Raw genomic sequence first — 13826 nt, forward strand, 5'->3', positions numbered from 1 at the left:
TTCAAATACTCTTCTCCCAGTGAGATTCCAGTTCCGTGGGGTCAGCCTGGGGACCAAACCATGGCTCCTGGCCCCTGGAGGCGTCGAGCAAGGTCAGCTCGGCTGCCACCACCCTTCTTGCTCAGGTTTTTCATTGAAGGGGCAGCAGCGGGAGCAGAGATGGCTCCAACCAGGGCCCAGGCTCTGTGCATGGCCCCTTCCCCCCTTTGCTGGCTGTGCCCCTGGCCCCAGGCGCTGCCCCCTCCCTGCTGCCCTGGCTGCCTTCGTTTTGTACCCCAATAAAGAAGCATCATTACCCTGGGATGTTACCTCCTGCCACCATCACCACCTGCTGCCACCTCACCTAGGCTGGGCAGGGGGAGGGATGATAGGCACGGGATGCTGCTTGCTTGTAGGGGTGTCACAGTGTGCCAGGGGAGGATGTGGTAGAATTGTATGTGTCCTACGATGTCATTTTGTCTGGGTGTGGGTGATTGGGTTGTCACCACGTAGCGGGGTGCCGGAGGTGTCACTCGGTGTATAGGAAGTGAGGGGCATGTCACTGCATGCTGGGGTGCTCTGGTGTGTTTTAGGGGGTGTGACTGGGGGTGTGATAGGGGTGTCGCCAGATACTGGAGGTGCTGGGTGATGTGCTGGCAGTGTCACCACACACCGCAGGTGCTGGGGTGTGATTACAGCTGACACTGTGTGTATAGGGGGTGCTGGGGGTACTACTGGGAGTGCTGGGCTGTGTGACACGGCCGTCACCCTGTGCCGGGAGGTGTCCCAGCCGGGTCCCAGGGCTGCGCAGGCGCACGGCGGTGGGGGCGGAAGCGGCGGCAGGGCCGGGGCGGTCGGTGGCGGCAGCCTCCGTTCTTCCGTCCGTTCGATCCCCTCCGCCGCCATGGCGGATCCCGGGCGGCCGCAGCGGAAGCTGTCCCGGGTCGGGGAGAGCCTCTACCGGGTCCTCGGCCTGCAGAAGGGCAGCTCCCCCGAGGAGATCAAGCGGGCCTACAGGTACAGCGGGCACCGAGGAGGGACGGGGACTGGGCGGGGGCGAGGCGGCGGGGTTGGGGCAGCGGCCTGGGGATCAGTCCGGGTAGCAGGCGGGGCGGGACCAGCTGGGAGAGTGAGATCGGGGTGAGCCTGGCGCAGGGACCGTCTCGGGGGCATCCGGGCATGCAGGGCCGGTCCCGGTGCCGATCCAGGTCCCGGGCCGGTCCTACTCGCCATGCCCCGCAGGAAGCTGGCCCTTAAGTACCACCCGGACAAGAACCCCGACGACCCGTCTGCTGCCGAGCGCTTCAAGGAGATCAACAGCGCCCACGCCACACTGAGCGATGAGGACAAGCGCCGGCTCTATGACCAGTACGGCTCCCTGGGGCTCTACGTGGCCGAGCAGTTCGGGGACGATGCCGTTAAGCACTACTTCCTCATGTCCAAGTGGTGGTTCCGGGTGAGCGTCGTTACTGATTAGCCCGGCACTGGCACTGGGCATCATCGGGGCTGCCGTGGTGGGAGTCCTGGTGTAGCTCAGGTAGGCTTGTGGGGACCTGGCTGCTGGTACAGCTTGGATCTGGATGCTGGCACAGGTGGGCTCATGGGGACCCAGCTGCTGGCACAGCTCAGATGGTCTAATAGGGCTGCCATCCCTTCCTCTGCAGGCCTTGGCCCTGTGTTGTGGTGTTCTCACCTGCTGCTGCTGCTGCTGTTGCTGCTTCTTCTGCTGCGGGACATGTTGCCCGCCAAAGGAGGATGAGTCCTACAAGTACGTTGACCCCAAGGACCTGGAGGCACAGATGCACGCAGAGGACAGTGGTGAGTCAAACTGGCTGTGTCTGTGTCGACCACCTGGCTTTATCTTGTGTGGGACTCGGGGGAAGCTTGTGTCTCATCTCATGGAGGGGATGGAGCTCTGGCTCATGGATCACATGGGACTCGGCTGCAACTCTTGCTGAACTGCCAATCCTGGGTATTTCCCATATGGATTGGGGCTTATGACAGTGACAGAGGGACCCACCACATGGGCCATGGGGATTGTGTCCTTTCTTGCTTGCTCCTAAGTGAGGGCCCCCTGAAGGTCTCTGACTGAGACAGATGAGTCTGTGCCTTCCAGAGCATGGAACATGGGGGGAACAGCCATGCTCCAGGCTGGTTTAATTCTTTCGGCACTGGCCATATTGGTGCCTGTGTGTAACTTGTGGATGTCTCTGTGGGGTAGGGGTACTGTTTTTATGGCTATGTGCTGGCTAGATGTTTGGGAGCCTTCATGGGGCCATACTGGGGCATTCCAGATACCAGCTTGCTGGTGCCACAGGATGAGGCTGATGCACAGCATTTCTCTTCCAGGTCAGCAGATACCCATGGTGTCACAGCCCCACCCTGCCAGTGTAGAGCCGTTGCCAGCTGTCAGTGCCAGGACTGATGCCTGAGGCTGGCTTTGGTCCTGCCATCTCCTCCAGGACTCCTCCTTTAGGACTGTCACTTTCTGGGACCCCCGTCACACCACCAGCACTGGCTCGCCAGTGTCACGGTGGTTAGAATCTCAGGTTATTTTAGCCAGAATCAATGCAGGGGCTCTTCTGGCCCTGCTCAAGCTCTGGGGCAATGCCTCTGTCACCCAGCATTGGTAGTGGAGGTAGCCTGGAGCCTGCGCTGCTGCACCCCATCCCCTGTGCCTCCTCGCCTGCTGCTGTGCCCTTGCCTGGCACCGGACACCTGACAGCCGCAGGCACAGACCTCTCCAGGCCAGGCTCTGTCACTCACGAGACCATCAGCACTGTAATCTGTGGCGCTGGGCTGAGCCCGCTGCCCAACCTCACAGGGACCCTCCCAATGGGTGCTGGGTGCCAAATGCTGCTGGTGGGGTTGGGGTGTCGCCTTCTGTGCCCCCATCCTCTCTGCCCTGCCACAGCCCCCGGGCACTGGCTGCACCCTTTGCTCGCTGCTGCTGGCCGGCTCCCTGCAGGGCTGGGCCCAGCACAGGCACTTTCCTTGGGTTCATGTAGGTTTTATGGCACCATTAAAAGGTGATGAGAGGGGAACATCTGCATGTGTCCTGAGCACTCCAGAGTAGGACCTGCCTCTGCCTGGGGGGCTGTGGCCATGGGTTCTGTGGGAGGATGAGCTGAACAGGGTGTGGAGTAGCTGGATCGTGTGTCACTTGCAGCTCAAGGGGTGACTTTCTCAAAAGCGTGTGGGTCACTCTCTTTCCTATCTCTTTCCTATCACTTTCCTGGGTCAGCTCTGGGTCCCTGTAACAGTGTAACAGTTGGTGCTGGCTCCCACAGGGCTGGTGCCCTGCAGCACTGTTTTAGCCCACCCAGCTGGCACTAAACATTCTTGCAGCCGCTACCTTACTCCTGCCCCTGTTGATGGGATGGGGAGGAGAAATACCACAAAAGGCTCAAGGGTTAAGACAAGGACAGGGAGGTATGTATGTGGGTGCTTCCAGTGCTGATGATTGACTTCGCCTTGCCCAGAGGCAAGTCTGACATCTAGCTCTGCTCCTGCCAACTCCCTGTCCCAGACACAGACCTGGGACAGTGGCACAGCACTATACTGGCCAGGCCCCATGGTCCCACCTGGGACCTGCACAGGGACTGTGTCTGTTCCTCCCACTGTTGGTGTGTCATGTGGCACTGTCCTGGTCTCCCTGTGACCCTGGGGCAGATGCCACCATGGGCCAGCTTGGCTGCCAGAAGCAGCTCTCCACCATGGCCCTGCTGCCAGCCTGGACATGGCTGCTAGCTGCCTGGTCAGGCTCCCTGGCTCCTTCCTGGCTTTTTCCGGGGACTGTTGCCCTGCTGAGGGCCAGAGTTGGACTGTGCTGCCCCGTCCTGGAGGGAAAAGGGGTAGGGGTGACACCATGAGCCCTTTGTCCTTCTCTCCCACTCCACAGGCACCAGCCTCTGCCCACAGATGCATAGGTTCTGTCTCACTCCCTAAATATAGCCAGTGTCAGGGTGAGCAGTGTCATGGGGGGGGTCCTGGCACCAGTGTTCTGGGAACGCTCCCATGCTGCTCTCCAGGGCAACTGACGCTGGACAGGGTCTGTCTCCCCATTGTCTGCAGGGAAGGGCATGCTGCCCTGCTCCCCGCAGGCCTGGCTCTGCTGTCCTTGATCTTGACTGCCTGCCCCAGCCCTATGGGCTCCAGTTCACACAGGATCACACAGGATGTTAGGGGTTGGAAGGGACCTCTGAAGAGCATCAAGTCCAACACCTCTGCCAGAGCAGGACTATAGAATCTAGCACAGGTCGCACAGGAATGCATCCAGATGGGTCTTGAAAGTCTCAGAGAAGGAGACTTCACAACCTCTCCAGGGAGCCTTGCCCTCCCCATGCAGGAGGTAATGGGGGGCCCTGCAAAGCCCCTTGCGGGCAGACTATGGGCCTGGGCTGGGGTAGAGAGGGACCTGCATGGAGAGGAGGTCTGCCTGCGTGGGGTGGCTGTCAGTTCCCAGGGGTCAACTGGCCCCTGGAGGTCAGTCGGTCCTGGGCTGTCAGCTGGTTCTGGAGGGTTAGCTGGGCCGGTCCCGAGGCTCAGCCAGTACCTGTAGATCAGCCGGTTCCCGGAGGTCGGCCAGTCCCGGTTGGTCAGCCGGTCCGGTCCCAGGGGTCAGCTGGTCCTGGGGGTCAGCCAGTCCTGGGGCCAGTGTGCCCCGCTGAGGGACCGTGACTCAGTGTCACCCGACGCCGCCGACAGCTGCGGTGGCCCCGGCTGGGCGGGGGCGGCTAAAATTAGCGCCGAGCTCTTCGGGGCCGAGGCAGAGGCAGAGCGGGGACCGGGCGACCAGAGCCGGAGTGGAGACGGAGCAGGCAGAGCCAGGCCTGGCCGGGCTGGACCAGACTGCAGCCATGAACTTCGCGGTGGGGCTGAAGCCGCTGCTGGCGGAGGCGCGGAGCATGGAGAGCCTGGAGAAGCAGCTCATCTGCCCCATCTGCCTGGAGATGTTCACCAAGCCCGTGGTCATCCTGCCCTGCCAGCACAACCTCTGCCGAAAATGTGCCAACGATGTCTTCCAGGTGCGCCTGCACCAGATCCAGACTGCAGCGTGGGACGGATCTGTTCCCGGCACTGGGATTAGCCACTGGGATCCCCGGGTGGGCTGCACCCGGGTCTGCAGGGAGTGGGGACAGAGGCTGTGTCCAGGGCCATGCCCATGTTCATGTCCTTCTCTGTCCATGTCTGTGTCCATGTCTGTGTCCATGTCTATATCTATGTTCATATTGATGCCTGTCCATGTTAGTTCATGTCCATGTCTGTGCCTGTGTCCATGTCCACGTCTATCCATGTCTGCCTGTGCCTGTGTTCATGTCCATGTCTGTGGCTTCATGTCTGCCCATGTCTGTGTCTGTGTCTCCATGTCTGTTTCTATATCCCTGACCGTGTTTATCTGTGTCTGGGACTATATCCATGTGTGTTGCATGTCCGTATCCACATCTGTTGATATTGGTTTGTGTCCATGTCCATGCAGGGATGTGGGGGACCCAGCCTTGGTGGGGGCTCTTGCTCCTGGCAGCAGTGGCCAGGGTGGAGGGTACTGGGGGGTTGTTAGGGGGCTCTGAGGGTGGGCGAACACAACCATGCCCGCTGCCCACCCAGGCCTCCAACCCACTGTGGCAGTCACGGGGCTCCAGCGCAGTGCCGTCGGGCGGCCGGTTTCGATGCCCGTCATGCCGGCACGAGGTGGTGCTGGACCGACACGGGGTGTACGGGCTGCAGCGAAACCTGCTGGTGGAGAACATCATCGACATCTACAAGCAGGAGTCAGCCAGGTGTGGGGGGCACTGGGAGCACTGCAGGGAGTGAGCCTCAAGGAGAAAAAAGGGAACTTACAGGCTGGGAGGGCTGCAGGCATAGGCTGGGGGCTGTTCCTGGGGCCCAGGGGTGTCCCTGGGTCTGGGTGTGTCTTTGGGGACTGGGGGTGTCCCTAGGACTGGGAGTGTCCCTAGGGTCAAATGGGAGCCTGGGGTGCCCCTAGGGCCATGGGTATCCCTGGGCCTGGAAGAATCCCTTGGATCAGTGGTATCCCTGGGGTTAGGGGTGTCCCTGGGACTGGGGGCTCACTGGTGGGCAGTCATGCCCGGCCCCTGCCGCAGGCCCCTGCATACCAAGGCTGAGCAGCACCTGATGTGTGAGGAACACGAGGATGAGCGGATCAACATCTACTGCCTGCGCTGTGAGGTGCCCACCTGCTCCCTCTGCAAAGTCTTTGGGGCACACAAGGACTGCGAGGTAGCACCGCTGCCTGCCGTCTACCAGCGACAGAAGGTGGGTGGTGCTGGGGAGTGCTGATGAGGGGCCTGTGGGCTACTCACCCAGACAGCCTCCATGCTCTTCCCACCTCATCCTATCCCATCCTGTCTCATCCCATCCCCTCACATCCTGTCCTGTCCCATTGCCGTCCCTTATCCCATCCACATCCCATCTCCATCCTTATCCTATCCTATGCCCATTCCCCAACCCTACCCCATCCTATCTCAATTCCATTGATTCTCATCTTGTCCCACCTCCATCCCCCATACGATCTCATCATGCCCCGTGACATCCCATCATGAGCCATCCCCATTCTCATTCCTTAACTCATCTCATCCTGTCCTGTCCCATCCCCACTTTGTCCTGTCTCATCTCATCCCATCCCATTGTATCCCATCCCAGAGTGAGCTCAGTGATGGCATCGCTATGCTGGTGGCAGGCAATGACCGCATCCAGGCCATCATCACACAGATGGAGGAGATCTGCCACACCATCGAGGTCAGGGCTAGGGAGTGGCATGTTCTCAGAGCCATGCCAATGGCAGGGACACGGGGAGGAGGCAGGGGCAGCCCTGAGCCCTGTGGTCCCACAGGAGAATGGTCGTCGGCAGAAGCAGCACCTGGGGCTGCGCTTTGACACACTGTGCAGCATCCTGGAGGAGAGGAAGAAGGAGCTGCTGCAGAGCATTGCACAGGAGCAGGAAGCCAAGGTGCAGCGTGTGCGGGGCCTCATCCGCCAGTACGGAGACCACCTGGAGGCCTCCTCCAAGCTGGTGGAGTCAGCTATCCATGCCATGGAGGAGCCCCAGATGGCTGTCTACCTGCAGGTCTCTGTAGGCAGGGGTGGAGGCAGGATCCTCCAAAGGGGCTGGGACTGTAGTTGTGACCTGTCGGGGCAAGTCTTTTCAGGGGGGCTTGGGACTGCCCCAGGATTGTGGTGGGGAACTGGGAGGGCAGAACTCCCCAGGGGGATTGGGGAACTGTGGAGCCAGGTCCTTCCAAGGGCACTGGGACTAGCCCACAGGACTGTGGTGGGGAACTGTGGGACCAGGATGTCACAGAGGAACTGGAGCTGTCTCAGGACTATGGTGGGGAACTGGAGGCCAGGTCTTTCCAGAGGGGCTTGAACTGCTCCAGAATTCTACTGAGGAGCAGGGAACAGATCCTTCCAGGGTGGCTGGGACTGCCTCAAGGCTCTGTGTTGGGGCCGTGGGTCCCTGTGGGAGGCTGAGGCTGCCTCACAAGGCTGTACTGGGGGTTGTGGTTGTTCCAAATTACCTGAGGCTGCCCCTGTGATGTGCTGGCATGGGGCTGTGGTGGGGCTGATGTCTGGTTCCTGGGGTCTCAGGTCTCATTGATCCAGGGAGACACTGACCCCTCCACACTTTCCTCCACAGCACTCCAAGGAGCTTCTGAAAAAGTGAGTGGGGCCCAGGGGACACAGGGGCATGGGGGCAGGAGCAGGGTGAGTAGGCACAACCATGGTTGTGGATGTGGGGACCTGACAACCCCCAGGTTTCTCCTGCCCTGCAGAATCACAGACATGTCCAAGGTGTCAATGAGCAGCCGCCCAGAGCCTGGCTACGAGAACATGGACCACTTCTCCATCAATGTGGACTATGTGGCTGAGATGCTGAGGACCATCGAGTTCCAGACAGGTGCCAGCATCAGGAAAAGTACTGCTGTGCCTGAGACACCCAGCCCTTAGACAGGCAGAGCCCCCTGGCTAACTCCTACCCTACACAGGACTGTGTCTTGGGCACAGGAATGGGGACATGTGGCCCTCTCGGCTGCTGTCAGGGACTTTGCAGGGTCAGGCCATCTCTGTGCCCCTTGCTAGCTTGTGGGCTGCTGTTTCCCTCACTGGGATATGTCTCCTGTGACGTCCCTGGGCTCCCCAGGATGTGAGGAGGGAGAGCCCTGGCTGACCTGTGCCCCTGCCCACAGAGCCACTGATTGAAGATGAGGCAGATGGACCTGGGGATGGCAGCGAGGCCACGGCAGATGAGGATCGGCTGGACAGCCTTGAGGTGGCTGAAGCCACAGAGGGTGAGTTCCCACTGTGCCATGCTAATGCTGTGCCAATGTGTGCAGTGCCATGTCATTCTGTGCTGTGCCATGCTGTGCTGTGCCATGCTGTTCTGTGCCTGGGTGAGGCCAGCAGAGCCCAGGGGGCTGGGTTTGCCATGCCCATGGAGGGAGGACTGTGCTGTGCCATGCCCAGCAACATATCTGTGTGGCTGCTCCATGGCCTGCATGTGGCTGTGCAGCTCCTGCAGCATGGCCAGAGTGTCCCTGCCTCCATCTTGTCACCCACTTTCCCTTTGCAGATGTGGGGCCGAGACAGAAGCCAGCAAGTTCGCCCCATGGTGAGACCCTCCCCGGGACTGAGGAGGAGGGGATTGTAATGGGACCAGGCCACAGGGTGCTGTGGGGCAGAGGAGGCACATCTTGGGGAGAGATGGGTGTTGGGAGAGGGATAAGGGTTCACACCTTGGGCCCCCCCCCAGGCTGTCCTCATCTGCCTGCCCACAGGGGCATGGGTCCTGGGTTCTCACTGCACAGTGCTGAGGCCACTTTCCTTCACAGGTCAGCACTGATCTGGTGCTGTAGCAGAGCATTGGCACTCTCCAGCTCTTCCCTGTCCTTGTCCCCACCCTTGGTGAGCCCCAGCCCTGTTGCTGAGATGCCCCCAAAGCTGAAGCTGCCCTTCACCAACATTAAACGCTGTGTGAGGACATCGTCTCAGGTGTAATATGTGGGATGGGTTGAGTGTGGGGGCTGCCCCACCCACAGCTCCATAGGTTCCAGCTCGGGTGCAGCCCCTGCCTCACTGAGCTGGGTCTCTCCTGGACACCCAGCAAGAGTCTGAGTCCCCGGGGACCCCTCACCTCTGCCAGCCTAGGGCCAGAGCTTTGCATCCCAGACCTTGTGGGTGGGGCTCTGTCCCTGTGCCTGCAGCCCTTGCCTGGGGACCGCCTGCAGCCCCCCCAGCACTGCAGGGTTCCCTGCTGGGCATGATGCTTGCTGGACAGCACTGTCTCCTGGGTGCTCCAAGCAAACAGCGAAAGGCTGAGCTGGCTGAGTACACAGCTGGGAACACCATGATCAGCACCGGGTCAGGCTGTGCCCCCTGTCCCGCCGTTTGTGCCCCCTGAGAGGGACAAGGCAGTGCTGGATGCGTCACCCATCTTATGCCACGCCACTGTGAGGTCACAGATGATGCACATGGTGAGGGCCTCCTCGTGGGGCTGAGGCTGGGGCTGAGCAGGTTCCCTGGGTCTGCAGGACTGTGGAGGTGTCCCCTGATTGCCACCAGCAAGGGCTGGCTGATGGTCCTGCCTGGGACCCCCCATATCCAGTGGCCCTGGTACCCCACAGCAAGTCCAAGACCTCTATAATGGCCAGGGGCTGGGGTGCAAGACCCTGGAGGATGAGACCACCTGAATGGGGAAGGCCACGGGTGCTCTGGCAGACAAGGAGACCCCTGTGCCAGGGCTGTGCTAGCAAGACCCTTCCCCTGCTGCTACCTAGTTCCTGTCCCTTTAAGCAAACAGGCAGGCACACCTGGCTGGGCAGGGGACACAGTGGGGACAGGAGCCAGGCCTATGGAGCCAGGGGAGAGGAGACTCCTTAGCTCCTGTCATGAGGGCAGCTGGAGCCAGAACCCCCAAGAATAGAAAGACAGCACAGGAGCTGGTGACAAAGGATTTCGCACAGAACATTCCCATTGGATTCCAGGAAAATTCCATCTCCCAAGAGGACAGCAACCATGGGGCAGCTTCAGCTCCCTCAACACTGCCCCTACTCAGGGCAAGAGAGACCAAGTGATGCAGCTGAGACACTGTGGTTTGATACCACATCAGAGCCCTGGCCATGGAATGGGACATGCACCAGCACCCTGTGGGACACAGCTGTGGAACAGGACACAGCATGAGAGTCCCCTCTATGGGACATGGCCCAACATGGCTCTCTCATGGCCCCATGCCAAACCCGCACCCATGTAAATGTGGCCTTCATTTCCAACAACTGTTCAGGGATGCCATATTTACTTTTCTACGCAACTCAGGGATGTCACCCTGTCCCCAGCACTCTTCAGAGATACTGCTGAGGGGCTCACAAGAACCATGACAGTCTGTTGGCACCTTTGAATCTTGCCCTTCGGGTGTCAGGTTGTCTCAGGAGAGTCCTCACCTTTGCTCTCTTTTTTGGGTAGCCCCATGTCTAAGTGCCCATCACCCATTGCTTCTCTCCCCATCTCCAGCCAAGAGCTGGAGAGGTGGATTCATCATTCTTGGAGGGGTTTAAAAGCCATGTAGATGTGGGACATGGTTTAGTGGTGAGCTGGCAGTGCTTGGTTAACAGTTGGAATCAATGATTTTAAAGGTTTCTTCCAACCATAATAATCTGATAGTACTATGACACTAAGATGAAGATTCAGCAGCAATGTGTGGAGGGGTCCATCAGCACCGTGGGCTGTAGGGGACAAGTTCCCTGCTCCAGCAATGTGAGGAGGTTGTGGTTGAATGGTCCTGACCAGGTTGGGGCTCCCCAGGTGACTCCTGGAGGACAGGGGTGGGATTTGTTCTGGGAAACCTGTTCCAGCGTGGCCATTCTTGCCAGTACACTACTCCAGTTATTTTCTTGCATCTAGATGGTCTTTCCTCCTCCAAGGCCCAGACGGGCACAGCCTTAAACTACCAGCTCCAGCTGCCCCTGCCCTGAACAGGGGGTTAGAACAGGAGAACTTGTAAGGCCTTTCCCTGCTCCCAGCCATCTTGGTATCCTGTGACCACTCCTGAGCTGGTCTTCAAAGCCTCCTGGCTTTCCTCAGCAGCTTTATCTTTTGGAGCTTCTTCTGGCCAGATCACACCTACCAGGTCACTGAAACAAGGCTCACTTGGAGCTTGGGGTGTGCACCCTGATGTTTATCCTGGCAATTCTGAATTCCAACTCCTCATGGCTGCTGCCATCACACTCCAGACACCCCCCCCAGAACCCTCCTTCCTTGCTCCCATACTGTTTTTCTAGCAGGTACTGGAGAGGACCAGGGCCACCTGTGAGGAGGCTGAGCCTCCCCAGGGTTTCATCCATGCTCTCTTGATGGGGTCTGGAACACATCCCACCACAGTGTTCTCTTATCTGCCTTCTGCTCCTGGCTCCTCAGCACCCAGCAGCATTCTGTGTCCCCAGAGGAGCAACCCCCTCAACCAATGCTCCTGTGGCCCTCCTGAAGGGCCTATGCCTGTACCCCTTCCCAGGCCCCGGGAATGCTCCAACAGCAGCCCTGGGGATTTCCACATGCAGGACTCGGCAGGACTGGCACTGAACTCACTCTCATGGTAAGTAAGAAGTTCTTCACCGTGAGTGTGGTGAGACCCTGGAATGGGTTGCCCAGGGAAGTGGTTGAGGCCTCATCCCTGGAGGTGTTTATGGCCAGGCTGGGTGAGGCTCTGGGCAGCCTGCTCTAGTGTGAGGTGTTCCTGCCCATGGCAGGGGGGTTGGAACTGGATGATCCTTGTGGTCCCTTCCAACCCCGATTCTATGATTCTATGACTCAGGTTCTCCCCACAATAGGTGCAGCCCCCTTTGCCCTGCTCCTTAGAGACAAGGTACCCACTACTCTGTGCCCTTGGCCTCCTGATGCACCCAGGGCTGCACCCAGTCCGTCCCTCCATTACCGGTGAGTCTGTCCCTCTGTTCCTGATGAACCCGGACCCGGTTCCCAGTGAGCTCATCCTTCTGGTCTCAGTGAGCCGATCAGCTTAACCCTCCCGTCCCACTGGCCCCCAGCCTCTTCCTCCCGCCCCGTACTCGCTCACGCCTCAGGTTTCTACCAGGTTTTATTACAAAATCGGTGCGGGCCCGTCCCGGGGCTGGTACCACGCCCATTTGCCCCAGCACAGAGGATGAGGCGGGGGCAGTCTGGTGCCGGTCCCGGCGAGTTTGCCAGTGAAGCGCTGGTGAGACAACGGCGTAGAGGCTGAGACAGTGACCGGACCCCGGCGCAGCCCCGATGGGGTCCGGAGGATCACGGAGGGGTCCCGGTGGTCCCGAGACGGCGCTCAGCGTCCCACGGCGTCGAGGATGCGGCGGTTGCTGTCGGCGCGGGCGCGCTGGCTCTGGGCGCGGGCAAGAAGCAGGAGATGCCGCAGGAGGTGAAAGGTGAGGTCGATGGAGAGCGGCGGCTCGTCCCGCCGCCCCCGCCACGGCCCCGGGGACGGCGGAGCCAGCGGCGGCCAATGTGGGGGCCGGTCTCGAGCCCCGGCACCGGCCGCCGGGACAGAGCCGTCGGGGCGGGGGGCGGCGGGCGGCGGGCGAGCGAGCAGTAGCAGGAGGGTGAGCAGCGCCTGTCGCATCCTCGGCTCCGGCCGCACCTGTGGGGCCGTGGGTTCAGCGCCACCGGGACAGACCACCTGGGCACCGAGACGGCTTCCTGGGACCGGGAAGACCCTAGGGGAGCAGTAGGGGACAGGCGGGCACCGGCCCGCCGTGGGGCCATCCCGGGCACGGTGCCCCCTTAGCCAGCCAGTGCACCATCCCGTGCGCGCAGAGCCTGCCCGTTTCTTGCACCGGCGCCTGCTTGGGGCGCTGCACCCGTACCCAGTGCACTGTCCCCTTACCCGTGCACCATCCCGTACCATCCGGTGCACTGTCCCCGGCCCCTTGTCCCATACCCGGTGTGCTGTTTCCGGTCCCTTGTCCCCTCTGGTGTGCTGCCGGTGGAGTGGAACGCGAGTGGTCCCGCGGGAGCTGAGCCGGCGGCGCATTCGGTGGTTATATAGGTCCAGGAGCTCGGGCTGACGTCAGCGTCGGGAACGCACCGACCGACGGGGGAGTAGGGGCGGGGGGAGGGGGCGGGGGGGGCACCGGGACGACTGCAGGAAGCGGGCGCCCAGCGGTGGCAGCGAGCGCCGGGGCGGCGGGTCTGCGAGACGGCGGAGCAGGCTCTGTACCGCGGGACCGCGACCCCGTTCCATTCTGGCCCCCATCCGGAGCGGCACGGCGGGGCTGTGCCAGTGTCGCTGATGGTCCAGCTGCCGGCAGGTTCGCAGGGCCAGGTCGGAGCCCGTGCTGCCTTCCAGTGTCCCGGTTCCCCATGGGTCTTCTCGCTCCCCGTCCCGGTCCCAGTCTCGACCCCGTTCACTGGGAGCCGCCCGGACCCAGCCCCAGTGCCGCTGTCCGCGGTGCTGAAGGGCCGAGAGCGCGGGGGCTAGGTCACGGGTGGGATGCCGGGGAGGGCGGAGCGGGGGTGGCCGGCGGAGCGGGGGTAAACCGCGGCTCCTGGAGTGGGAATCCTCTGTGCGGGACGGGCCAACAGCTGACGTCTGGGCAGGCACCAGGTGTGGCGGCGGGGCTGGCTCCGGGACTTCCGGCCACCGGCACCCACCAGCCACTAACGTCCACTGGCCACCAGCATCCGCCGACAACTGGCACCCACGGGCACAGAGTGGGCACAGTGGAGCACTCAGGGCCTGGATGTGGCGGGGCCTGGGGTCACCGTTTCCCGGTCAGCACTGGTGGTGCTGGGGTCACACTGCTGCGTGCACCGGTACCGGTTGCTGCAGACAGCCCCCAGCAGCAGCG

At 61.3% G+C, this 13826-nt stretch overlaps 2 protein-coding genes across 3 annotated transcripts; both read left to right on the top strand.

Annotated features, from left to right (window-relative positions):
• The first annotated feature begins 883 nt into the window (after positions 1-883).
• DNAJC5G (DnaJ heat shock protein family (Hsp40) member C5 gamma) lies at positions 884-2673 on the top strand. 2 transcript variants are annotated; one of them, XM_054383559.1, is made up of 4 exons: positions 884-996; positions 1222-1435; positions 1644-1801; positions 2315-2673. In XM_054383559.1, the coding sequence occupies exons 1-4, from the start codon at positions 884-886 to the stop codon at positions 2409-2411; spliced, it is 582 nt and encodes a 193-aa protein (XP_054239534.1). In that variant the 3' UTR covers positions 2412-2673. The 2 variants fall into 2 exon arrangements, with proteins under 2 accessions (XP_054239534.1, XP_054239533.1); XM_054383558.1 differs by having other exon boundaries at positions 1644-1797; positions 2329-2673.
• A 2165-nt stretch (positions 2674-4838) lies between these two features.
• On the top strand, positions 4839-8959 carry TRIM54 (tripartite motif containing 54). Its single transcript, XM_054383437.1, has 10 exons — positions 4839-5006; positions 5587-5759; positions 6084-6255; positions 6643-6738; positions 6833-7066; positions 7637-7659; positions 7773-7897; positions 8187-8288; positions 8570-8608; positions 8829-8959. Exons 1-10 carry the CDS (start codon positions 4839-4841, stop codon positions 8837-8839), a joined length of 1143 nt encoding a protein of 380 aa, XP_054239412.1. The 3' UTR covers positions 8840-8959.
• The last annotated feature ends 4867 nt before the right edge of the window (positions 8960-13826 follow it).

The sequence above is a fragment of the Indicator indicator genome, chromosome 9 (genome assembly GCF_027791375.1).
Source record: "Indicator indicator isolate 239-I01 chromosome 9, UM_Iind_1.1, whole genome shotgun sequence".
In the NCBI taxonomy this organism is placed as follows: Eukaryota; Metazoa; Chordata; class Aves; order Piciformes; family Indicatoridae; genus Indicator; species Indicator indicator.

What these genes read in the sequence shown, in the direction of transcription:
- DNAJC5G (XM_054383559.1), top strand. Translation starts at nt 884, where the DNA reads ATGGCGGATCCCGGGCGGCCGCAGCGGAAGCTGTCCCGGGTCGGGGAG. An exon ending in TGTCCAAGTGGTGGTTCCGG is followed by an intron (nt 1,436 to 1,643) that starts GTGAGCGTCGTT and finishes CTTCCTCTGCAG; the next exon opens with GCCTTGGCCCTGTGTTGTGG. An exon ending in CACGCAGAGGACAGTGGTGA is followed by an intron (nt 1,802 to 2,314) that starts GTCAAACTGGCT and finishes GCTGATGCACAG; the next exon opens with CATTTCTCTTCCAGGTCAGC.
- TRIM54 (XM_054383437.1), top strand. Translation starts at nt 4,839, where the DNA reads ATGAACTTCGCGGTGGGGCTGAAGCCGCTGCTGGCGGAGGCGCGGAGC. An exon ending in TCCAAGGAGCTTCTGAAAAA is followed by an intron (nt 7,660 to 7,772) that starts GTGAGTGGGGCC and finishes CCTGCCCTGCAG; the next exon opens with AATCACAGACATGTCCAAGG. An exon ending in GGTGGCTGAAGCCACAGAGG is followed by an intron (nt 8,289 to 8,569) that starts GTGAGTTCCCAC and finishes TTCCCTTTGCAG; the next exon opens with ATGTGGGGCCGAGACAGAAG.